General features: G+C 40.9%; 1 protein-coding gene across 1 annotated transcript in view; it reads right to left on the bottom strand.

Annotated features, from left to right (window-relative positions):
* LOC126249784 (leukocyte elastase inhibitor-like) overlaps nt 1-27,876 on the bottom strand; it is a 194,861-nt gene that overhangs the window by 32,157 nt on the left and 134,828 nt on the right. Inside the window, exon 3 of the mRNA XM_049951467.1 lies at nt 26,657-26,884. Coding sequence (XP_049807424.1) covers nt 26,657-26,884 — 228 coding nt within the window. The remainder of the gene's footprint in view (nt 1-26,656; nt 26,885-27,876) is intronic.

Below are 27,876 nucleotides of genomic sequence, written 5' to 3'. Positions count from 1 at the left end.
GAGGATGCGCCTGTCCTGCGTTAATTTCAATACCGTGTACCCTCATCACATACTAAAACTCTTTTTCCACATTTCTTCGTTATTTATCGCACTGCCTTTCCATTAAATACGCCTTTTAGCCTTAGTCTTTCGGATACGAGAGTTATAACGTTTTCTCTATCAAATACCTTAGATTCTATTTAGTAACAATCTTCGTTTTTAACATTCGCTGAATTGTACCACAGACTCATGTTGGGTTATTTCTTCTCATATTACTTTAGTTTGCTCGTATTAATCTCGCACTTTAAGACGTGTTTGAAATGAATCAGAAATTTCCTTAAATTTTGAACTGAATGCTCTCAGCTAATGTTTTAAATGGTATGTTCTTGTCTGACAGTTTCTCCAAAAACCCACTGATATCTCTGAGAAATTGTTGACCACTTTCGCTGTGGGAGCAACAAATTGGTACTCTCCGTCCATTTGGTAACGCCAGAAGTAACATTTGAAATGGAATGTGGTGGTGGGTACTTCTAGGATCATTAGCTTTTCTTTCCTCCCCTGCTCCTTTCGAAACTGGTGCATCGGAAAAATGACTGTCGATAAACTTCCGAACAAACCCTAATTTCTCGGCTTTTCTCCTCGTGCTCATTTCTCGAGAGGTACGTGGCAAGAAACAACATGTTGCCCGACTCTTCGTACAAGTAACGCTCCGAAATATCAACTGTAAACTTCTCCGTGATTCACAACGCTCTCTTGCAATGTCTGGTATTGGAGTTTGTTGAGTACATCGCCAAGTTCTCGAGCTTAATAAACGATCGCGTAACGAAAAGCGCCAGTCTTCATTGCATCTTCGTTTTCTCATTTGTTAGTACAATCGATCTTGATGCTATTCTAGAGACACTATTTTCTACACTTATATAGCAGATAAAAATAATCTCATAAAGCTAGTCACAATAAAATAAGCATTTCTGATCATGTGGTAAACAATCTTTACCTCTGCCATATTTCAACACAGAAAAACTTTATTTCTAGATCAGAACACAGCAACTCATCTAAGTGCTCTGTCTGTCTTTTTCTCCCTTCTCTCCAAATTCCCTGCCTGTCTCTCTCTCTCTCTCTCTCTCTCTCTCTCTCTCTCTCTCCTTCTCTCTACCTCGATGCCACCGCCCCAACCCAATTCACACACACACACACACACACACACACACACACACACACAAGGAGTGGACAAAAATATGGAAACCCATTAGCATGTGTATCCAGTCGTCTCGGAATAGAAAAATACAGGTCCTTTATGGTTTTCAGGGGGATATTATACCATTCTTCATGTAAGATAATGGCAAGTCCAGCTAACGATGATGGAGGTGGATAACATTCACTCACCCTTCTCTCCAAAGCAGACCACATAGGCTGAATAATACTAGGATCTGGTGACTGTGGTGACCAGGGAAGATGTGACAATTCATCCTGGTGCTCACAAAACCAGTCCTGGACGACGTAAACTGCGTGAAATACGTCCCTGTGCGTTTGGCGCTCAGCATTACCACTGGGGAACAAACACTGCACCATGGGATGAACCTACTCAAACAAAATGGTGACATAATCCTTAGCAGAAATGCTGCCTTGCTGAATAGCCATAGGACTGATGGAATACCACGATATGGCTGCCTAAATCATCACCGAACTGCCGTCATTTTTCGCTCTTGGGACCTAAACTAGGCCTTATTTTGGAAACAGTGTGAAACAAGACTCATCCGACCAAATAACTTTCTTCCGCTGTTCCATAGTCCACATATTATGCCTTCGGCACAACGTTTGCCTGTTACAGCCATTTGCATCCCTAATGAATGATTTTGGAATTCCATCCTGCCCTGCAATTCCCTGGTTACGGAGCTCCCTTAGTGTAGCTTTGGTGCTGACAGGATTCACGAGTGCGACATTTAGTTCTGCAGTAACTTTTGCAACTGTCATCCTCTTATTTTTCGTCACAGTCCTCTTCAATGATCGTCTGTCACTATCGCTTAATAAGCACTTTCGTCCACATTGTGACGAAGCGGATGATGTTTTCTCATTTTTCCCTTAAGCGGTACAAATCTTCAATACGGTGCCTTTTGAAATACCAATTACTTCGGCTTCCTTGGTTACAGAAACACCCACTATACGAGTACAAACAATTTTCCCACGTTACAGTTTCGACATAATACACTCAGAAATACACATAACGCTGTTCTCACCACGACTAAGATGTACAGCCTATTGAGGACATTGCACAGGTGCCGTTCGTCGTCAGATACAACAGCGCAATCTGCAGATTTCGATAGTATCTGTATTTGTGCTCAAGCATGCATTTCTGGCGGTGTTTCCATATTTTTGTCGAACCCCTCTGTACTCTGACTAATAATTTCAATTAAGTGTTTCATAAAATACAAACATCGCTGCCAGTATCATTACGTTATACGTTATTTCGACTAGAAAACTCCTGATAGACAATTCTCTTTTATTTCATTTTACAGAAAGTGTATGTACAGTAAAAAAGTTTCAGAAAAGCAGACTGTGACCTCTGAAAGGTATTCGTTGCCTAACATTTGTCAAAAAAGCTTCCACGCAACTTTGACCCACGTACAAACACTTTTTAATGTTCCGCCGCCAGATAGTGCCACATGTTAGGGGCAGAAATCCATTCCAGTACGATTATGCCATAGGTGGTAAATCATTGGAAGCGGTAACGACCGTAAAATACTTAGGAGTTACTATCCGGAGCGATCTGAAGTGGAATGATCACATAAAACAAATAGTGGGAAAAGCAGGCGCCAGGTTGAGATTCATAGGAAGAATTCTAAGAAAATGTGACTCATCGACGAAAGAAGTAGCTTACAAAACGCTTGTTCGTCCGATTCTTGAGTATTGCTCATCAGTATGGGACCCTTACCAGGTTGGATTAATAGAAGAGATAGACATGATCCAGCGAAAAGCAGCGCGATTCGTCATGGGGACATTTAGTCAGCGCGAGAGCGTTACGGAGATGCTGAACAAGCTCCAGTGGCGGACACTTCAAGAAAGGCGTTACGCAATACGGAGAGGTTTATTATCGAAATTACGAGAGAGCACATTCCGGGAAGAGATGGGCAACATATTACTACCGCCCACATATATCTCGCGTAATGATCACAACGAAAAGATCCGAGAAATTAGAGCAAATACGGAGACTTACAAGCAGTCGTTCTTCCCACGCACAATTCGTGAATGGAACAGGGAAGGGGGGATCAGATAGTGGTACAATAAGTATCCTCCGCCACACACCGTAAGGTGGCTCGCGGAGTATAGATGTAGATGTTACCCAGAGAAGCCGTACATGAATAAAACCCTTTGAAGATTGATCTATAATCCTCGGCTATGCGTAATGAAAATATCAACAAAATGACTGATTACAGTTATTTATTTATATCTAACCAACAGCTATTTAAATTGTAACTCATAGTTCAAACGTTTCTCCAAGGCTAGAGTATTTGATAATGCCCTGGTTCAAGAAAATATGGTTTTGTATCCATCAATGTCAAAAAATTATTTTTGAAAATACCTTTCCTTCTCATACCGGCTGGCCGGGTTGGCCGAGCGGTTCTAGGCGCTACAGTCTGGAACCGCGCGACCGCTACGGTCGCAGGTTCGAATCCTGCCTCGGACATGGATGTGTGTGATGTCCTTAGGTTAGTTATGTTTAAGTAGTTCTAAATTGTAGGGGACTGATGACCTCAGAACTTAAGTCCCATGGTGCTCAGAGCCATTTGAACCATTTTCTCATTCCGGTCGGTAAGTCACCCCTGACCAGGTGTTCTAGGCGACTTTTCAAACTCTCCCCATTTCGTAAACCTCACCAGACCTTTTTTTCACCTCTCTTCCTTTCCCTCCAATCTTTCTGCCGAAAGAAGGAGCCACTGTTTCCGAAAGATTGCTGCTTTCTATACCGTTATGTGTGCGTTCTCCTGCCGCCACTTGATGAGTAGATTTCTTATGTTCGTTCCGTATCCAGGATGGCTGTGCAAAAGCTACTTCCACGAATCGGATAACAATGCAGAAAGAAGTGGGGAGTCATGTGGCAGGAATAGAGCGGCTGAGCGTCCACTGAAGCGCGACGAGGCGTGAGGTACGATAATCTGCCTGCGGCCGTGAAGCCCGAGGGCTAGTCTGTAGCGAGTAATCGATATCTCGCACACTCGTGCTCTACTACCGACGGAAATCGATTTGGGTGTGGAAATAATTACTGTGCTGAAGTACTAGAAGCGTACCATTGACCTCACATGCCCGAGTTTCAATAACCTCGATAGGTTCCTCTTTCTTCTGGCTTCTAATCAATACCACAACCTCAAATTTCTCAAACTTTTCATCTATCGCTAGTCTTTGCATTTTCGTAAGTTACCGTGAGATGTCCAACGACCTTAGCACATGCGGTTAACTCACTAAAATATTTTTCACAAAATCAGAGGTGATTTTGCCTATAGATATTCTTTCCTCGCCTACTCTATGATAAAGAAATTCAGAAATATGGTGATTTAACATGCCGTTTTTCTAATAACGTTTTGCCCAACCAACATACTAATACGAGGGTGAGTCAAATGAAAACCTTAAATATTATTTATTGTGCAGAAGTGGTACAAAGTTTTCAAAATAATCTCCCCCACGCTCAATGCAAGTACTCTAGCGATTACGAAGTCCATAAATTCCTATAGAAAGAAATTCTTTTGATAGTCCGCGCAGCCACTCATGCTCCGCGTGGCGTACCTCTTCATCAGAACGGAACGTCTTTCCCCCAATTGCGTCTTTGAGTGGTCCAAACATATGGAAATCACTTGGGGCAAGGTCTGGTGAGTATGGTGGATGAGGAATAAGACACTCAAAATGCAGGTCTGTGATTGTTGCAACTGTTGTACGGGAATGTGGGGCCTTGCACTGTCATGTTGCAAAAGGACACCTGCTGACAGCAATCCACGTCGCTTTGATTTGATTGCAGGCTGCAGATGATTTTTTAGGAGGTCTGTGTATGATGCACAGGTGACAGTCGTCCCTCTAGGCATGTAATGCTCTAAAATGACGCCTTTTTCGTCCCAAAAGAGAGTCAGCATAACCTTCCCTGCTGATGGTTCTGTTTGAAACTTGTTTGGTTTTGGTGATGAGGAATGGCGCCATTCCTTGTTCGCTCTCTTCGTTTCCAGTTGGTGGAAGTGAACCCAGGTTTAGTCCCCGGTAACGATTCTTGCAAGGAAGCCATCAAAGTGCCGAAGAAGTTCTTCACAAGCATCAACACGTCGTTCTCTCATTTCAGGAGTCAGCTGCCGTGGCACTCATCTTGCAGACACTTTGTGAAACTGGAGCACATAATGCACAATGTGGTGTGCTGACCCATGACTAATCCGTAAACATGCTGCAATATCATTCAGTGTCACTCGGCGGTTTTCCTTCACTATGGCTTGAACTGCTGCAATGTTTTGTAGAGTCACAACTCGTAGTGCCTGACCTAGACGAGGAGCATTTTCCGCGGAAGTCATACCATTTGCGAACTTCCTACTCCATTCGTAGACTTGCTGCTGTGACAAACATACATCACCGTACCGACCCTTCATTCGTCGATGAATTTAAATAGGTTTCACGCCTTCACCACGCAAAAACCGAATAACAGAACGCTGTTCTTCCCTGGTGCAAGTCGCAATGGGACGGTCATCTTTATACTGATACTGCGACGGTATGTGTGCATCTGAACCATGCTGCCACATACCGGCCATTCTGCACGCTGTTTGTGGGACACTTACCAATTTACAGGAAAACGGCGCGAAATTTCGATTTGTTATTACAAATTTAAGGTTTTCATTTGACTCACCCTCGTATATAAAAGATCTAGAAGAATGTATGTTAAATGGGTGTTTAGTTTAGGTTCCAATACCATCACGTGGAGGCTTACGTGTCGAAAAAATTTGAGATAATTAAGTTGCGCTGAAGACATAACTTCTGGAAAAATCACATTGAATGTTTCTAAACTGAAGTTGTACGACACTGTTGCGTAGACAACTGTAAAGTCAACGTAAAATGATGCATCTGGTATGAGGTCTTCTCTTATATTTCGTAGCGGTTGACAGTTCTTTTTTGAGTCTTCAGCTATCTATTGGCGTAGCCTATGAAGTGCATATATGTGTTACGACTAGCTGTATCGCTCTTGTTGGCCCGTTGAGACAGAATTATAGCCAAGAGCAAGTCTCTAACGCAGTAGGGAGCTACATTGCAGTCCTCAGGGACACTGCACAATTTATGCAAATTCTCTTCCCAGCGTCAGTGGCGTATCTGGCGGGGTGTGGGCCTATAGTTCCCAAGTTTAGCAGACGCATTCGCATCATCCGCGAATAGTCGTACTCCGTAGACGTACAGAAACAACGATGAACTTGAGGAAAACTAAACGCAACTAGAAAATTCCTTGTATATTTCGCGTAAACAGCATCATAAATAAAAAGTTTATTGTCACAGAAAACACAAATTCGCGTCATTTATAACTAGCCGATCCGGAAATATGGCAGTACGCACTGATGTAAGAATGTACTCTACATCTGTGAATCTATTTCATGAAATAAAAATAATGTCTTCTGCATTGTTAGAGTACGAAACATAAAAGAAGATTGTGCCCTGATAACAGCGTAATTTTGCTTTAGGGATGGTTACCCTCATTTACTGGTAAACTGCAGATTAAAAGAAGCTGTCGAAACCGCCAGGAGTCAAGATAACGTATAGTATCATAAAACTAAGAAACATACGTGTATCAAACAAGAAATATTAAATGCAAATGAATTTTGTTATGTCACTATGATGTCGACATACACTAATTAATCCTGAAAATCACAGTTAGTTTCCGGAATTTATAAATCTGGAAGTCATAAAATGTACTCCCGTCATGTAAAGCCCCTTTTTAAATAAGAGCAATTCCAGCGTTAGAGGCATACCATGCGAGATTTACCGAGGAGAAATTGGGAACGCGACATGCGGAAACATCGCTAACATATAACTGATAAAACGAAAGAAAAGAAATCAGTACAGGTGCGCTCTTTACTGAAACCTCTTTAAAGGTAAATTTGTAAGAGCGAACTGAGAGATTTCACTGACCGTTAAGAAAGCTCTGTATATTTTAAAATTTGGTGTACGCATGTGCAACATCTTGGAAACCTCTGAACCGATTTCAACGACTTGGTACAGTTATCACTTGCTATGTAGAAAGAAGCTCTGTGGGGACAAGGAGCACCCGACTCTCAAAGCGGTGGGGCTCAAAAAGAAGCGGAACACACCGCGCACAAGTACCTAGACTTTATTCATCCAGTATCTGAGAATGACACTAGTTAGTGACTTGCAAAAAACTTTTTGTCGCTAACACTCTCCACAAAATGACGAAATCAAAAAAGTTTATAGCTTACTACATCTTCACTGTTCATGTAGTAAAACTGTTGCATCAGGTGATGATATTTGGTTTGTGGGGCGTTCAGCTGCCCAGTCATCATAGCCTGTGCGAAGTCCCAATTTTTACACAGTCCAATGTTTAAGTCAGTCAAATCTAGCAACTGTCACGAATGATGATGATGATGACGAAATGATGAGGACGACACAAACACCCAGTCCCGAGGCAGAGAAAATCCCCAACCCAGGCGAGAATCGAACCCGAGATCACGTCATCCAGAGGCAGCAACGCTATCCACTAGACCACTAGCTGTGGACTGCCGCATAAGGCATAACGTTTTAATTTCTTCCTTCTTGACAGCTAACTATGTCCTCAACATATTTTTCAGGCAATGTCTACATATGTTGGTTTTGAGAGCCAGTGTGCCGGCCTGCTTCAATGTGGTTTTTAGGCAGTTTTCCACATCCCAATATTTGAATACCGGACTGGTCCCCACGTCCCGCCTCAGTTACACGACTCGCCGACATCTAAACACGTTCACACTCTTCCATGGATTAAACTAGACGCAGACAGCTGGGGTACACTAATTCCGTCCCAGAAAGGGGGGGGGGGGTATGGGGTGGCGTCAGGAAGGACATCCGACCACCCCTTAACATTAACCTTGCCAAATCCGATCCTAACCATACCGACCTGCGAGAACCGTGGGATAAAGGTGCAAGCGAAAGAAAGAAAGAAGATCTACATTTGTCACTACATGTGCTTGAAAAATTATATCATTGTACCACACGTAGTGGATGAGACATTACGTCATAAACACTGACATGCGTGAAAAACTGCTGCATCAAGCATGACCTTTTAATTTATGACTTGTTTACTACTAACTCTATTCGCAACACATTTTGTAGGCAATAGTCACACATACCACTTAATGTATCAGCAAGATTACATCAGTGTACGACACAGTTCAGGAGGCATGACATCTCAAACACAGACATGGACGAAAACTAGTTTATCTTATGAGGGAGCTGAAATTACCAGGACAATACTCATCCAGTGTTTGTTAATGACAGCACCTAGCCACTTTCAATAAATTAAAAAAAAATTCAAACCTTTTCGAATTCTTTCTCACTTAATGCTTTACCTGAACTACTTAACACGTTAACTAACTTTTAATCAGAAGTTTAAAGTCGTTTTCTGCAGTGGAGTTCGATTCTTTAAGGAATCCTGGGTTTACTAGTTATTTGGTATCTGGAAAGAAGCACTGTGGGGTTACGAAGCACCAGCATTCAGCAGGGGTGGTAATAAAAAGGTGAAGACGAAGAAAAAAAGAAGCATAAATATCAGTGATATCCCATATATATATCATGAAAATGCGGTCTGTAACCTTTTTTTATAATATGTTGGTTTTTATTATTTGTATGCCATATTCGGATCAAAAGAAACCGTTTTATTCCAGGATTACCACTGTTTCTCCAGAATACCTAAAGATCAATTAAAGGCGACAGAGTTTCGTAAATATCTACAGAAGCGTGAAAGCTCTCGAATACGTTCAAATAATTTCCGTGTTTTAGATAGCATGCACAACGAAAGCAAAAGATGGCAGAAATTATACCACAGGAGAAGACCGCAAGGGCGCATACACCATATGATATGGTGTTAATTATCTTTTCCCAAAGTCAGTCAGTTCTAGAACAACAATTAGTCAAGTTAACGAAGGAAAATTAGGGGATAAATTATGTTTAGTCGCAAATTTTTACAGTGCTAGGAGGATGTGTCTTGAACAACATACTAAAAATCCTGACCGGTCAGGTCTGAGCGTTCAGCTGCAAGGCGTCTAAAGGTCACTTTCATATTTTCTTCTCGAATAACTCGAAAACCGCTGCTGATAGCGAATATGTTTCCCAGTACAAAATTAAACTCCATTAAATTTCCTACAGATAATGTTATACTCCAGAATGATATTTTCACTCTGTAGCGGAGTGTGCGCTGGTATGAAACTTCCTTGCAGATTAAAACTGTGTGCCAGACCGAGACTCGAACTCGGGACCTTTGCCTTTCGCAGGCAAGTGCTCTACCATCTGAGCCACCCAAGCACGACTCACGCCCCGTCCTCACAGCTTTACTTCCGCCTGTACCTTTTCTCCTACTTTCCAAACTTCACAGAAGCTCTCCTGCTAACCATGCAGAACTAGCACTCGTGGAAGAAAGGATATTGCAGATACATGGCTTAGCCACATCCTGGGGGATGTTTCCAGAATGAGATTTTCACTCTGCAGCGAAGTGTGCGCTGATATGAAACTTCCTGGCCGATTAAAACTGTTTTAATTTGCCAGGAAGTTTCAATGTTATACTGGTGTTTCTCTCTAGTTGCAGGGGGATGCAAAAATCACAGTCTATTAAAATATTGTTCTAATGGTATAAAATTAACGTTTATCTTTTAATGAAGTGGGTTAAAAGACATATTAAATGTGTGCACCACATTGAAGTGCAGTACAGCCGTAATAAGAGAGAAACTGTGTTTACGGGGTGTAGCGCAGTTGGAGAGTGGAGACGTGAGTGGTACATCTGCTAACTCTGTCTACGCCACCAGGTCACAAGAAGTAACTAACGGTATTTCACAAAGTTATACGGACCCTCCGCAGCACGCCTTATGAATCACTGGCGACGCAAGACGTGCATGGGGAGTGTTTATTTTGCACAAAATTCGTTAGTACTACGTGGGATGCAGATACGAGTTACTAAAAACACTAACGCAAATAATGTATACAGACAGAATTTACGTATATATCTGAAGACAGTTCTACACTGCTAGAGGGAAATTGATTCTTAGACATAAAGATAACATTAATTTTATACCGCTAGAACAATACTTTTAATAACTTGCGCTTTTTCCATCCCCTGCAACGCAGAAACTATTAGTCCTAGAGAAAAAATGAGTAGGGTCTCTTTTGCTAGGCAACTTAATGTGGTTCGACTGTGTTTCACGAAACATTTTCGCTACTAGCCATACTTTTCGAGTTATTCTAGAAGAAACAAAAAAGTTACCTTTAAACGCCACCATTCCCTAACATTTGCACCCACAGGTGAGAGATAGATTTTAGTACGTTGCTCATGACCCTCCCTCCAAGCACTGTGCAAAAATTTTCGACTACACATTTTTCTCCTAGTTGACCTTTTCTGGTATTCATTGACAGAGCTAACTGTGACAACTACAGCTGTTATTTAAATCAAGAATTTCTTAAATAAAAGGCTGTTTACGATTATTAAATCGTGAAATTTTGCACAAGATTGCCACAGAGTAGAAGAAAACAAATTTTCAAAATGTGTGTAGCATTATGTAACAGCTTTTTTAATAGACAACGAAGAACAAGACGGGACCAGAAACAAGAACTAAACTTTACAAGACAGTTGTTATTAAATGGTTGTGTATGTTAATAAGAGTTCGTTACTAACAAAGAGAAAAATTACGATGCTGTGTAGTGATATGAGATTTCTTAGGACGATACCACGATACGGAAGACATTACTAGGAAAATTTGGGTATACGACGACGCCAAAGATGGAAGAGCTTAACACCGAAGTCTAGTAATGAAAAGGAAAATAGTGTAGATGTAGACCTACAGTCCACCATTGTGAATTACTTGGAAGAAACTATTTAGAAAGACAAAGGTAGAGATGACAGTGCAAGCTGTGAACATCTCAGTCATGAAGTGAAGAAGAAGATGATAAAGTAGAAAGGCGAAGACCAACAAGGATAGAAATGAAAAGTGGGACATCGATAAAACTTGGAGCCAGTACATTTTCTATTGCCTTATAAAAGGATAAAGCAGGCCATTGAGCTGAATGTCCGTATTCGACTGGTAAACCACTATCAATAATGTTCTATATACTGATTCCATAATACCACCAAATAACTGCGCAATGTTTGCTCAGTAAACTGAACTTCTTTTACCGTTCCATGAAAAATATCGTTCGGCAAAACAGACTATCTTGGAAGATGAGAAAATGCTCGCTAAAATTACAGTAATTTTGAGAAAACAATGAAATTCATAAACACTGAGAAAATTTGAACTGATATTTCAAAACTGGTGTAATGTCATCCAGTCAGAAAATTAACACCAACATTTTTCCATCCTCATTGCCTAATTTCAGTAACAAAATCCTTTATGCCATTATTGGAATTTTAAGCAACTGCGTGGTTACAAAAAGGATCTAGTTCAATATACTGATTTACTGACATAGTTGATTTCTGAAAACCTACCCCCTAAAGTGCTTAAAGTGAGCTGTAATACACACGCTATGTTTCTTATATAAAGGCACATTGTTATTCGCGGCTTTAATAATGTAATGTTGAAGGTTATACCCTGTATTTTAACAATAATTTTCAACAATCGCAATTAATGTGTAATAAATAGAAATGAAAGTAATTAATAAATCAAAACAAAATATGAAAATGATAATCTGCCTTTAGGACCATTACCTATATGGATTTCACTTGCTGCCCTTCTCTTTGCGGCTACTTCAATATGTCTCGAACTTCGCCTTTAACCAGTAGTAACATCTTCATCTCCCACAGCTACATTATTTTTGCTACAGATATCATCATTAAATTATGGTTCTTATGTTCTTTTAGTATGTGTAGCCCTCCGGTTAGTATTCGTGTCGGCATCTTTCGGGCTATCATAAAATCTGCCATGCCTCTAGTCCCAGACTCATAGCCTCAGACTCAAGTATTCTAATGCAAAACTGCACCAACTGCACTGTCTGTGCAGCACAGCTATGCTGCGCCGAATGCAGATACTTGTCACAAGTATGAGCAGATATACAATAGGCAGTCGAGATATAAATTGACCTTTTGATTACCTACATATCAGGGTCAAATGCGTGACCTGATCAAAAATCATTAGCCTTGACCTCATAACATCATCAGTGACCTTGAATATATGATATCACTACACCCCCTTATTCCCCCACTACCCTCTCTTCCAATTAGGGCTAATAATTTACCCTGTTTTAAAATGAAACAGGTAATCACAGTGTACTATTGCAGCAGGTATTAAAATTAATGTTTAAAAATATCTGAACTTTTCACCATGTTAAAAAATATTTAACAATACAGTATTTCCACCACTGTATTATTCAACCAGAAATGTTTACGTCATGGGCTGTACTTATTGTCCTACATTTATGTACACAGTTCATAAGGTTCACTAAATTTTGTAAAAAATGCCTTCATGTTCAAAAAAGATACTGCCAGCACTATAATTAGGTAAGCTTATTCACCTGAGTTACATAAACTGGCGCTATTCAGTACAAACAAACAGTCACACACACACACACACACACACACACACACACACACACACACTACGTTCATCCCATGAACTTGAAAGTTAAGCACAACTTATGAACGTACATAGTTTGATCTCTGTATCACACTTATGAACTTACATGTTAAGCAGTGCTTGTGGATGTATGTAATTCGATCTCTGTACCCAACTCGGTTGTAGGCACAATAGACCCTCAAATTAAATATTACTACATCTAATTTTTTTTACAAAATGTCATAAGGTTCAGTCAATGTCTAAAATGTCTGCAAATATGCGTTAACTTCATCAGCAAAAAGAAGTTTAAATCAATGATATTTCGAAATCTGAAATATCTGTCAAAACCTATTACTAAAACATGACTGTGGACTCTGAAATTAAGTGTCCAATGTTTTTTCCGTATCTAAATTGTAACAAAACACATTTGGCTGAAACAATATGCTAAGCATATAGGTGAAATTTCATTTTTAGGCCTATGCTTGTAGTAAGGCACAATGGAGCCGAATATTAATTATTCCCACTTATAAATTTTTCTGCAAAACACGTGATGCTTGTCAAATGTGGTAGTTTTCATTCAACATCTAAAATGTCTGCAAAAAATATATAAATATTAGCAATGGATACTCAAGGCTTATGTTAAGTGTTACAATGGTCTCTCCACATCTAAAATATCACTCAGTGTACTTAAAGGTTGTTGGCATTTCGGTCATAGGCTTACCTAAAACTTCGTTACTCATGGTACACAAAAGAGTCCCAGACATTTTTACAAGTCTTTTATTACATTTTGTCTAGGTAGACTCGAAGTTATGTACAAAAAATAAACTTTCAAGGAAGGGTGCAACATTTACGGATTGTAATTATGGTGCCAAAGCTCTCTAAGATCTTCACATACTGTATTTCCAATACGTAGCTACTAAATACTATCTACTGTAATCCTAATACTCCAATATAAAGATGTAAAAGCATATAACACAGTCAAAGTCAAATGAACTGACCAAGCACGATTTTAGGAGGTAAGAGAGAGTTTTGATAAGATCTTTATTGAAACTTCCTGGCAGATTAAAACTGTGTGCCGGACCGAGACTCGAACTCGGCACATTTGCCTTTCGCGGGCAAGTGCTCTACCAACTGAGCTACCCAAGCACGACTCACGCCCCGTCCTCACAGCTTTACTTCCGCCAGTAGAGCACTTTCTCGCGACAGGCAAATGTCCCGAGTTCGGGTCTCGGTCTGGCACACAGTTTTAATATGCCAGGAAGTTTCATACCAGCGCACACTCTGCTGCAGAGTGAAAATCTCATTCTGGAAACACCCCCAACGCTGTTGCTAAACCATGTCTCCGCTATATCCTTTCTTCCAGGAGTGCTAGTTCTGCAAGGTTCGCAGGAGAGCTTGTGTGAAGTTTGGAAAGTAGGAGACGAGGTACTGGCGGAAGTAAAGCTGTGAGGACTGGGCGTGAGTCGTGCTTGGGTAGCTCAGTTGGTAGAGCACTTGCCCGCGAAAGGCAAATGTCCCGAGTTCGAGTCTCGGTCCGGCACACAGTTTTAATATGCCAGGAAGTTTCATATCAGCGCACACTCCGCTGCAGAGTAAAAATCTCATTCTGGAAGATCTTTATTGTATTTTATAACTTAAACTGCATAATTTTGTATTACACAAATATTTTGTGATGCTCTGAGTACCAGTGTAAACATGGCCAAATTTAGTGGTGAAACAAAGTTCCACAAAGATGAAAGTTCCATATCTCTTCACACCACAGACCTCTCGTTATGAACGAAAATTCGATTTTCACACCATTACAAAATCACCATTGTTACTGAAAATTGTAACAGATTGCCCCATACCTCACTGATTAAGGACGTTAAGATTTGTTCTGGCAAGTAGCGAATTTTTTTTCAACAAGCAAAATGCTTCGCCTGATTCATGACATCTCGAGTCCAAGTCAGTTCTCTATCCATGACATCACAAGCCGCACCCACTATACTTTGACATCATCATGACATCACACTTAGGCTATTAACATTGACCACACGCTGTCACAATCCCGGACAGTACAATGCATAATGTCACAGTGATGCTGATTTTAATTGCCAGTAAAGTACGGGTATGGCTGCTTCATTTCCATGATTGGTATACAGCAAGCATGACATGCGGATTCTGCCATCTTGGATTATGACTTTGTATGATGAAGGTCAAATACCTATCCATGGTGTCATGATGACATCATAGTAAAAGCAGCCTGACTTGTGATGTCATGGATAGGGCACTGACCTGTACACATGAAGCTATGAATCTGAATAAGCACTTATTGTTGCAAGTCCTGACTTGCTAGTGTCAGCAAGTCTCAACTTGCTGACTAATCACTTTTGCTTTTTGGTAAAAGTCGCGTCTTGCTGAATCAGGTCTCACATTGTTTAGCTGGTGACATATGGAGCAATTTAATATATTTTTGTGTAACAATAGTGATGTATGGGGAAAGTGAGGTAATGATGGTAGTGACTGCATATCAAATAACCACCAATACCTCAACATTGTCTGGGGTAATGATAGTCACCCTGGAAACTGGCCATCAGTGCCCCACCCTGTAAACTGATCATCATTGCCACACACTATAAGCTGACCATCAATGCCCTCCTGTCAACTGGCCATTATTGCTCGCATTGAGATTGGGGTAATTGTAGCCACCACATGTCAACCAACCACTGGACCCTCCAGTTGTGTTCAGGGTAATGGTAGTCTCTACAAGTGGACTGACCATCAGTTGCAATCTGAGTAAAAGTAGTCATGTTGTAAATTGGGCATCACGGCATCATCCTGTAAACAGATGATTTTACCTCCTGTAGCATGTGGGTTGATGGAGTCACACTGTAAAATGATCATTAACATCCTACACTATAAACTGTGAACTGTTGACTGGCCGATACTGACCCAGTTAGTTTTGGGATAATGGTGGTCACCATGTTAACTAACTTTCACTGTCACACCCTATGAAATGAGCGTGACTTCCCCATCCTATAAAATAACCATACATGCCACCAATTGCATTTAGGGTAATGGCAGTCACCATGCATCAACTATCCAATATTATCACCATTTATGTTTGAGGAAATGGTAGTCACCCTGTAAATTCACCATTATTGATCCACCCTGTAAACTGATCACCATTTCCGCTTGACAGCTGACCATCATTTCGTGCCTAATAGTGTTTGAAATAATGGCTGTCGTCTTGTGAGCTGACTACTAATGCCTCAAATTACATTTGAGGAACAGTAGTCACCCTGTAAACCGACTATAATTGCCCCACTCTCGAAACTCCCTATAACTGCCCAACCCTGTACACTATCGATCATTGCTCCACAGTGTAAACCGACCATATTTGTCCCTTGTCAACTAACCTACATTCTCCAAAACTGCTTTTGAGATATTGGTAGTCAATCTATGTATTGACTATTATTGCTCCACCCTGTAAACTGACCATCATCCCCTCCCCCTCCCTCCTTCTGCATTGGGGCTATTGGTAGTCACCATATCTTAACTGATCGTCATTGCCCACGCAACTGTGATTGGGATAATGGCAGTCATTTTGTCAACTGACTATCACTGCTTCCAATTGCAACTGGATAATTGTAGTCATCATATTTCAAATGGGTTGTCAGGTGAAGATGAGTTAAAAGTACAACATCCATAGCACCATAGATCTGGAAGCATTCTATTTTTAAAACGACAAACCATGTGGAGTTCTTTAATGAACTTACACTTTGTTCTCAAGATGTTTACAGCCCATTTATGTGACCATATATGAAAAGTGTAATGTCAATTTGAAGATGACAACAAGATTCTGTTGAAACTAGTAATTGGAATAAAGGTCTTAAAATCAAACGATCTTACCTTTCACACACACACACACACACACATATCGTAGCCACCCTATAAATTGACTATTATTGCCTTACTGCTCGATCCTATAAAGTGACCATCATCGCCCTCCCTAACTGCATTTATGCTAATAGTAGTCGTCCATTTCTCAACTAGACATCATTTCTCCACAACTAAAATTCTGGTAATAGCAGTCAACTGACTTTCATTGTCCCCAATTGCATTACATACATACATACATACATTAGTCATTGTTCCATAGATCATGAATACAACATTTCGTAATGATGTGGAATGTGTCACTCTAACATAAGTTTTCTGTACACAAAATAATTAATTACTTTTATAAGTTACTACTTCATATCTAAAAATTCATCTATTGAGTAGAAATAGTTATCATTCAGAAATTCTTTTAATTTTCTTTTAAATATTGGTTAGCTATCTGTTAGACTTTTAATGCTATTTGACAAATGACCAAAGCTTTTGTGGTAGCATAATTCATCTCACTCTGTGCCAAAGTGAGGTTTAATCAAGGATAGTGAAGATCATCCTTTCTCCTAGTGTTTTAGCTATGTACTTCGCTGTTGTTTTTGAATGGGGATGGGTTATTAATAACAAATTTCATAAGTGAATATATGTATTGCGATGGTACTGGGAATATCCCGAGTTTCGTAAATAAACGTCTGCAAGGTGTACTCCAGCTATTATTCTGATTACACGTTTTTGAGCAATGAATACTTTCTCTCTTAATAACGAACTATCCCAAAATATGATGCCATATGAAAGCTTTGAATGAAAATAGGCATAGTAGGCTAATTTACTGATATACTTATCACCAAAATTAGCTATAACCCTAATAGTGTATGTAGCTGAACCTAACCATTTCAACAGATCATAAATGTGTTTCTCCCAATTCTATTTCTCATCAAGGCACACACCCAAAAATTTTGAATATTCTACCTTAGAAACGGACTTGTGTTCGCAGTCTATATTACTCAATGGTGTTATGCCATTTGCTGTGAAGAATTGTATATACAGTGTTTTCTCAAAATTTAGTAAGAGTCCATTTGCAGAGAACCACTTAATAATTTTCTGAAAGGCATTATTTACAATTTCCTCAGCTGACTCTTGCTTGTTGGGTGTGATTACTATATTTGTATTATCAGCAAAAAGAACTAGCTTTTCATTTTCATGAATATAGAGTGACATAAGGGGCCCAAGACTGATCCCTGTGGGACACCATTCTTAGTAACTCCTCATTTAGAAGACTCTGCTGATTTTTGGAAACTATCTGTACTGTTAATTTCAAACTTGTGCATTCTTCCAGTTAAATAGCAATCAAACAATTTGTGCACTGTCTGACTCATACCACAATACTTGAGCTTATCTAGAAGAATTTCATGATTTACACAATCTAAAGCCTCGGGAGATCAAAAAATATCCCAATGGGTGATACTTGGTTATTCAATGTGTTTAATATTTGATCAGTGAAAGCATATATAGCATTTTCTGTTGAAAAGAGTTTCTGAAAACCAAATTGAAATTTGGTTGGTACTTCATTTTTACAAATATATAATGCTACTCTTGAATACATTACTTTTTCAAGAATTTTGGATAAAGCTGACAGAAGTTAGATTGGGTGGCAGTTGTTGGCGTATGACCTATCCCCTTTTATATGCAATAGTTTAATAATACCGTATTTCAATCTATCTGGAAAAAATGCCCTGTTTCAGTGAGCTACTACATATGTGGCTCAGAATCCTACTTATTTGTTGGGAACAAGCTTTTAGTACTCTGTTGGAAATGCCATCAATTCCATGTGAGTTTTACTTTTGAGTGAATTTATTATTTTCCCCATTTCGGTAGGAGAGGTGGGTTGAATTTCATTTTATCAAATTGCATAGGTATTGCCTCTTCCATTTTCTCCCTTGCATTTTATAATGAATAGCTGGATCCAATTTTCTTTACAACACTTAAAAAATTATTATTAAAAATGTTTTCTACTTCTGACTTCTTGTTAACAAATTTTTCATTGAATTTGACAGAAATACCATCTTCCTGTGCTCTTGGTTGCCCTGTCTCCATTTAAACAATATTCCAAATTGTTTTGATTTTATTATCAGTTGTGCTAATCTTGGGCTAATGCACATACTTCTGGACTTTTTAATAACTTTTCTTACTAACAGTGCAGTAGTTTTTATAACATTCCACTGTTTGGGGATCATTACTCCTCCTAGCTATAAGATACATATCCATTTTCTGTTTAGAAGATTTTTTATCCCATTAGTAAGACATGGCTCTTTACATGGCTTGTTACAATTATACTTCACTGTTTTCTTATGGAAATTGTTTTCAGATATAATCACGAGGGTATCATCAAATTGATCAAATTTTAAATTAGTGCCAGGTTCCCCGCACACCTCATCCCAGTCTAACTGTTGCAAACTTTCCATAAAATTTTCGATTGTTAAATCTTTAATTGAATGCAGTATTTTGGAGGACTGTCTTGCATTACTGTATGGAGCTATATCATATACTGTAAGCAGCTGTGCATCAAGATCAGACACACCATTCTTAACAGACGAAGTTCTTATTTGATTTAATTTATCTTGGTATATGAAAACATTATCTATCAGTGTGCTGCTTTCCTATACCACCCGAGTAAGAAAATCAATAAGTGACATCTAATAGAATGAACCAAGATATACTTCAAGGTCAAGCTTTCTATCGGACTCTTTCAGAAAATCTACACTGAATTGCCCACAAACAATAATTTGCTTTCCTCTGTCTGACAGCTAGCACAAGAAAGAATTCAAGTTTTTCAAAAGTAGTTGAAAGTTTCCCATTGGGGACTGACACATGTCTACAATTATAAAAGTGCCATTATTTAGTTTAAGCTCACATACACATGCTTCTATATCTTGCTCTATACAAAATTTTTTAGTTTCCAAATTTTTCACACTACGACAGATTTTAACATATATGGTAACTCCTCCTCTCTCCATAGTGTCTCTACTTACTTCTGCTGAAAGCTTGTATCTACATTTACCATTTCCATACCTATGAATATATGATTTTCAGACAGGCATAGTACATCTATTCCACCCTCAGTTTCAAATCTTCTAAACAAACAAGAAGCTCATCTACTTTGTTTTTTAATCCCCAGATATCCTGATGCAATATACTAACATTGTTTTTCACTGTGCTTTTATGAGAACCTTGTGACATACTCACATTATTTTTCACTGTACTGTTATGAGAATCTTGTGATATTTTAACATCTCTAGTACCTGCCTGTCTGATACTCTCATTAAGCTTAATTTCAATCAATATTGGATGATTCGACTCTTAGGCTAAAAAAGAAGTACTCCCATGAGTTTCAGTGTCTCCCGCCCACCCCCACCCCCCACCTTAAAGATTTTGCTATCATCACAGCCAGTTTACCCTTCACTTTTCTACTGAGATGCAGGCCATGTCTTGTGAAGTCCTAAATCTATGCCGGACAAAGTAGCCACCTGAAGCAGCTAATCTATTTCCATATTGATCCTCCTGACAGAGTTGGCGCCGATCATACCACATGAAAACAAGAACCAAGCCAACATTAGTAGGGTTCTTTGCAGATACTACTTTTTACCAGGTAAAACTCAATATTGTAGCCCTGATCCCTATCAATATTGTTTCCCACTCCACCCACTACATTACAACATGATTCTGCTTTGTAAAACCCTTGCACAATGATCATGCATCCTCTACCATTTGGCTAAGACATGCACTGGGTTTGAAAATACTTGTGACCAACATAATGGTGGTCATCATGTGAAATCGACCATCGCTGACCCCCCCCCCAACTGTGTTCAGAGTAATTTACACACTGTAAATTTACCAACCTGAGCAACCATGTGAACTGACTGTCATTCCCCTCATTTGCATTTAGATTAATGGTAGTCATCCTGTAAACTGACCATCAGTGCCCCACTGTGTACACTGAACACCATTCTCCAGCCTGTAAGCTGACTTAGATTGCCCTACCTTATAGACCTTATAGACTGTTTTCAGGGTAACGGTAGTCACCATATGTCAGCTGATCATCATGGCTGTTATTTGCGTTTTGAGTAACGGTAGACATAATGTAAGCTATCCATTATTGTTCCACCCTTTAAACTGATAATCATTCATTCTTGATAGTGCTAATTACTGCCCCCATTTGCATTACGTTAATGGTAGTCACCATATGTCAACTGACCATCATTACACCCTGACTGTATACAGGATACTGACAGTCACCAGTGTAAACTGATGATCATTGCACCCATACTGTGTTGAGGATAATCATGTTCACCATATGTCAACTTAACAACGTTGCCTCCATTTGCATATGAGCTAATGATAGTCACACTGTAAACTGACCATTATTGCTCCACAGTGTAAACTGATCATCATGTCCCCTTATCAACTGATCGTTAGTGTCCCCAATTGCATTGCTAAATCCTGGGATGGTTCCTGTGTAAGGGCATGGCCCACTTCCTTCCACATCGTTCCTTGACCTTACAGGACCGATAACCTCGCTGTTTGGTCCTCTCCCCCAAATCAACCAAACCAATTACATTCAGGTTAATTGTGGTCGTCATATAGCAACTGACTATCAGTGCCCACCCAGTTCTACACACATAAAAAAAAATTGTATCATACCAGTTGCCAGAAGTCCTGAAGAGAGACGTTGACTGTGGATACTGTATAACAGACACAATCCTTTTGACTGTTCAGAAAAGTCACTAAACCCGCCCAAAGATGTAGACAACCACGCATGACCAGTGCCTATTAGACTGAGGGGGTCCGACAGCCAATCATTTCCAGTCATTCCACCAGGAAGGAGGTACACGGTTCATGTTGTCTGCAGTTAAACCATGTCTAGACGCCAACACCGCTGTTCGATCACGTCCGCATTGTTACTTTGTGCCAAGAAGGACTCTCAACAAGGGAAATGTCCAGGCGTCTCGGAGTGAACCAAAGCGATGTTGTTCGGACATGGAAGAGATACAGAGAGGTCGATGACATGCCTCGCTCAGGCAGCCCAAGGGCTACTACTGAAGTGGATGACCGCTACTTGCGGATTATGGCTCGGAAAAAACCTGACAGCAACGCCACCGTGTTCAATAACGCTTTTCGTGCAGCCACAGGACGTCGTGTTACGACTTAAACTGTGCGCAGTACGCTGCATGATGTGCAACTACATTCCCAACGTCAATGGCGAGGTCCATCTTTGCAACCACGACACCGTGCAGCGAGGTACAGATGGGCCAAACAACATGCCAAATGGACAACTCAGGATTGGAATTACGTTCTCTTTACCAATGAGTGTCGCATATGCCTTCAAGCAGACAATCATCAGAGACGTGTTTGGAGGCAACCCAGTCAGGCTGAAAGCCTTAGACACACTGCCCAGCGAGTGCAGCAAGGTGGAGGTTCCCTGCTGTTTTGGGGTGGCATTAAGTAGGGCCATCGTACGCCGCTGGTGGTCATGGAAGGTGCCATAACGGCTGTACGATACGTGAATACCATCCTCTGACCAACAGTGCAACGATATCGGCAGCATATTGGTGAGGCATTCGTCTTCATGGACGACAATTCGTGCCCCCATTGTGCACATCTTGTGAATGACTTCCTTCAGGATAACGACATCGCTCGACTTGAGTGGCCAGCACGTTCTCCAGACATGAACCCTATCGAACATGCCTGGGATAGATTGAAAAGGGCTGTTTGTAGACGACGTGACCCACCAACCACTCTGAGGAATCTGCGCCGAATCGCCGTTGAGGAGTGGGACAATCTGGACCAACAGTACCGTGATGAACTTGTGAATAGTATGCCACGGCGAACCCAGGCATGCATCAGTGCAAGAGAACGTGCTACTGGGTATTAGAGGTACCGTTGTGTACAGCAATCTGGACCACCACCTCTGAAGGTCTCGCTGTATTGTTGTACAACATGCAATGTGTGGTTTTCATGAGCAATAAAAAGGGCGGAAATGATGTTTCTGTTGATCTCTATCAGGCTGATCTCTATCAGGTTACGGAACTCTCGAAACCGAGGTGCTGCAAAACTTTTTTTGATATGAGTACTTGTCATAATGACAGTCATCTTGTGAACTGACCATCATGCTCCCAATTGCATCTGGGGTAATGGTAGTCACTCATTAAATTGACTATAATTTCCCCACCCTGGAAGCTGTCCATCACTGCCCCACCCAGTTCATTGTCTATCATCGCTACAATGTAAACTGACCATCAATGTCCCATTGTCAACTGACCTTCGTTATACAAAACTGCATTCAGTATAATTGTAGTTACCCTGTAAATTGACCATTATTGCTCCACTCTGTAAACTGCCATCCCCCCTCCCAAAATATTGCACTTAGGCTGATGGTAGTCACCAAATGTCAACAGGCCATCACTACCCATCCAACTGTTCTTAGGGTAATGGTAATCATCTTATCAACCGAACATCATTGCCCCAGCTGTGTTTTGGTAATGGTACTCACTCTGTAAATTGACCATAAATGCACTACCCTGTAAATTGGCATAACTGTCTCGTCCTACACACTGACCATCATGGACACGTTGTCACTTAACCATCACTGTCCAAAATGGCATTCAGGATAGTGGTAATCATCCTTTAAATTGAGCATTATTGTTCCACCATGTAAACTGATCATCACTACCCCTCCTCAATTACATTCAGGTTAACATTAGTCACTGTATGTCAAGTGACCATCATTTCTTCCCAATTGTGTTTGTGGTATGGCTGTCTCTGTGTCAACTGACCATCATTGCCACCCATTGTGTGCATGGTAGTGGTAGTCGCTCTATGGCACTTAATCTTACCATTATTATTCTGTTTCTCACAATTTCATGTAATAATGGTGAAGCTTATGGATAATACGTTTACACTTTTGTAACAGGTTATTGCTGCTTCTAGCCGGTTCGTGCCAAGTAATCTGACCATCATTACCCCAGTTTAATACAAAATGACGATATATGGGGTAATTCGTAACAATTTTGCTAAAAAATTACGATGTATAGTGTTACGTAGTCTCTGCTGTGTGATAAGAGAAGATGACAAAAATTTTTACCACTAGATAAAGTTGAGACACTAGCATGGAGGTCACTATAATTTTTGGCCTACTTTGATAACAATTGTAGCTAAATGAAGACGAATTTTCGACAAATTTATACGTGGGAATAACATAATTTATTTTGTAGAGGAATTTTTTCAACTCATAGCGGGGATGGTACAGCAACCAATAATATACAATGAAGAAACAAACGAACTTTTTTGCGGGGTTGTAATTATTATTTATTTACTAATGCCGCATTTCTCCTGATTGAGGCATCTTCAGATCGGCTGATATTAGATGGTGCTAGGCACATGGGATACCAAGAATACATAACATCCTAGCAAATAACTGCCCTCGCCAAGTGTTAAGAAACACTGTGCAATGTCCTTGTTGTGGCATGTAATGTAGTCCAGTGAATACAAAATAGAATCAGCTCTACACAGATGTACGTAGATCTGAGCCTGTTTTGTATTCATTGGACTACATTACAGAGGCATGTACATAGAGATATGTAGGCCTTATCCTAATTTGTATTCACTGGATTGTATTACGCACCTCAATAAGGACTCCGCGCAAAGTTTCCGAATATTTGATGAGGGCAAATATTTGATGGAACATATTGTATGCTTCGTATCCCATGTGCCTAACACCACCTAACATCAGCCAATCTGAAAATGTGGCGAAACATATCATTGGTAATTAAATAATAATTACAACCCTGCAACCAAGACTGTTTGCTTCTTCATAGTTTACTTTGGTACGAAGATCAGACAGTTCTACTGCTAAGTGCACTTTAAGCTGTAAGTTGTATCAGCCGTACTATCCATGTGTGTTATGTTATGGTATGTTATGTTATAGAATCAACTTCTAAATATTTTGATCAGTTTAGCAACTGGTAAAATGACTGAACTATGCTCTTCGCCTAACTCATAATTTGTTTCAGCAGTGCCAATCAGCCAGCCATGTGTATTTTGATAAGCCTTATTTTTCAGAGCCATCAGTCTTCTGACCGATTTGATGTGACTGGCCACGAATTCCTCTCATGTGCCAACCTTTTCATCTCAGAATATCACTTACAACCTACGTCCTCAATTATTTGCTTGATGTACTCTAACTTCTGACTTCCTTCACAGTTTTTCCCTCTACAGCTCCATCTAGTGCCATGGAAGTTATTCCCTGATGTCTTAACAGATGACCTACCATCGTGACAAGAAATACACACAACTTAGATGTGGAAATATTTAATTTGTAGGTCCATTGTGCCTTGCAAGGTCTGGTACAATAATCACAGCTGGTCATCGCCAGTTTATGTTAACCTGTAGGTTTTATCAGTAGTCCATCATCCGAGCCATATGTACGAGGGTCGGTCAAAAAGTAATGCCTCCCATTTTTTTTCTACTTAAAGAAATTAAGTTAAGTGAAAAATTTGAATTTGGCGCCATTCCTCAAACCTTCTTCTGCAATCCACTGCAGTAGTAACTTTCTGTGTCAACAGGTGGCAGCACAGCAGAAGTTTGTAAGATGGCCGACATCGATGTTCGTTTGAGACAGCGTTGTGTGATTGAATTCTTGAATGCAGAAGGTGAAACGCCCATACGCATTCATGAAAGACTGAAGAAGGTGTATGGTGTTGTGACAGTGGATGTCAGCACTGTTAGACGATGGGTTCGTCGTTGTAAGGAAGCTGAAGGGCAAACACCGTTGACTGACAAAAAGCGGAGCGGCAGGCCGGTGAGTGCAGTGACTCCACACAACATTCAGCAAGTTGATGACATCATTCGTGGTGACCGTCGGGTGACTGCAGATGAAGTGTGTCGCATTATTTCTCTTAGTAAAGGCAGTGTGATCACGATTATTAAACAATTGGGGTACTCAAAAGTTTGTGCACGGTGGGTTCCAAGAATGTTAACCGATCAGAATAAAGAGGCAAGGAAAACAATAGCCTCCCAACACTTGCAGCGCTTCCGTTTGGAGGGAGATGAGTTTCTGAAAAAAATTGTGACCGGGGACGAAACATGGGTGCATTTTTTTGAACCCGAATCAAAGAGGCAGTCAATGGAGTGGCGTCACACAAGCTCGCCGAGGAAGAAAAAATTCAAAACTGTGCGATCGGCAGGGAAAGTTATGGCAACAGTTTTCTGGGATACAGAGGGTGTGATTCTGGTTGATTTTTTGGAGCAGGGATGCACAATAAATTCTGTTCAATACGTCACAACCCTCAAAAAACTTAAAGCACGTCTTCAGCGAGTTCGCCCAACAAAATCAATGGCAGACGTTCTTCTTTTGCATGACAATGCAAGACCACACACCAGTCGTCACACCTCTGACGAGATTGTCAAAATTGGATGGGAAGTTTTGCCTCATCCCCCATACAGCCCTGACCTGGCACCATCAGACTTCCATCTGTTCGGGCCACTAAAAGAAGCTCATCGTGGGATTCATTTTGAAGATGAGGAGGCCGTCAAAACATCCGTGCGTCAATGGCTTAGGAAGCAGAGCTGTGATTTTTACCGTGCTGGGATACATGCCCTTGTTCAAAGATGGACCAAAACTGTAGAGATGGGCGGAGATTACATTGAAAAATGACAAAATGATCCTCAATGTTGTGGTTTTCAACCTATGTAATTGCATTTAAATTTCCTGACAATTAAACGTAGAAAAAAAAATAGGAGGCATTACTTTTTGACTGACCCTCGTATGAAATGACCACACGCCTGTCGAGTCACTGTCGGCGACTACTCACAATTGTCAGAGCGATGGAGTGCAAACAAGTGAATAGCGAGTGTTGGGAAACGAATGCAGCTCAATCGGCTTCGCCATACAGGTGTAGTGCTCTACGGAAAGCCCTGATTGTCGTACATGAAAATGTGCGCACGGTCTAAGTATGAAAAGCCGGTTTACTTTCGCCTTCGAGACAGTGGACAGCCTCATTACTTACGCGAAATCGAGACGCAGCAGGTCTGTGCCGTAGAGCCTGTTGACGGAGTAGCGGTAGCTGTCGCGGACGGGCAGACCGTCCTGCAGGAAGAAGGCGGCGGCCACGTCGAGCGCGAAGTCGTGCCTCCTGGGGGCCTCCTGCAGCAGGCGCAGCAGCGCTCCCAGCTCGCGGTGCAGCGGCTCGTCCAGCCGAGTGCCCGCCAGGGGGGTCAGGATGCTCGCCAGCCGCCTGCAACAGCGCGCCCACCACTTACTGTTGCAAACTGACGGCTAAATAATACACTGAAGCGCCAAAGAAACTGCTATAAGAACACGTATTCAAATACACAAATATGTAAACAGGCAGAATACGGCGTTGCAACGTCTAAATAAGACAACAAATGTCTGGCGCAGTTGTTAGATATGCTACTACTACTACAATGGCAAATTATCAAGATTTATGTGAGTTTGAACATGGTGTTACAGTCGGCGCAAGAGCGATGGGATACAGCTTCTCTGAGGTAGTAATAAAGTGGGGATTTTCCCGTATGACCATTTCACGAGAGTAACGTGAATATCAGGAATCCGGTAGAACAGCAAATCTCCGACATCACTGCGGCCGGATAAAGATCCTGCAAGAATGGGGCCAGCGACGGCTGAGGAGAATCGTTCAATGTGACAGAAGTGCAACCCTTCCGCAAATTGTTGCAGATTTCAATGCTGGGCCGTCAACAAGTGTCAGCGTGTGAACCATTCAATGAAAACATCATCGATATGGGCTTTCGAAGCCGAATACCCACTCGTGTACCCTTGATGAGTGCACAAGACAAAGCTTTATGTCTCAAATGGTTCCAATGGCTCTGAGCTCTATGGGACTTAACTTCTAAGGTCATCAGTCCCCTAGAACTTAGAACTACTTAAACCTAACTAACCTAAGGACATCACACAGATCCACGCCCGATGCAGGATTCGAACCCGCGACCGTAGCGGTCACACGCTTCCAGACTGTAGCGCCTAGAACCGCTCGGCCACCCCGGCCGGCCTTTATGTCTCGCCTGGGCCCGTCAACATATTAGACTATTGATGACTGGAAACACGTTGCCTGGTCGGACGAGTCTCGTTTCAAATTGTATCGAGCGGATGGACGTGTACGGGTATGGAGACAACCTCATGAATCCACGGACCCTGCATGTCTGCAGGGAATCGTTCAAGCTGGTGGAGGCTTTGCTCTGTAATGGTATG

Source organism: Schistocerca nitens, chromosome 3 (assembly GCF_023898315.1).
Source record: "Schistocerca nitens isolate TAMUIC-IGC-003100 chromosome 3, iqSchNite1.1, whole genome shotgun sequence".
Classification (NCBI taxonomy): Eukaryota; Metazoa; Arthropoda; class Insecta; order Orthoptera; family Acrididae; genus Schistocerca; species Schistocerca nitens.
Note: the sequence above shows the minus strand (reverse complement) of the source record. Positions and strands in the feature narration are given on the sequence as shown.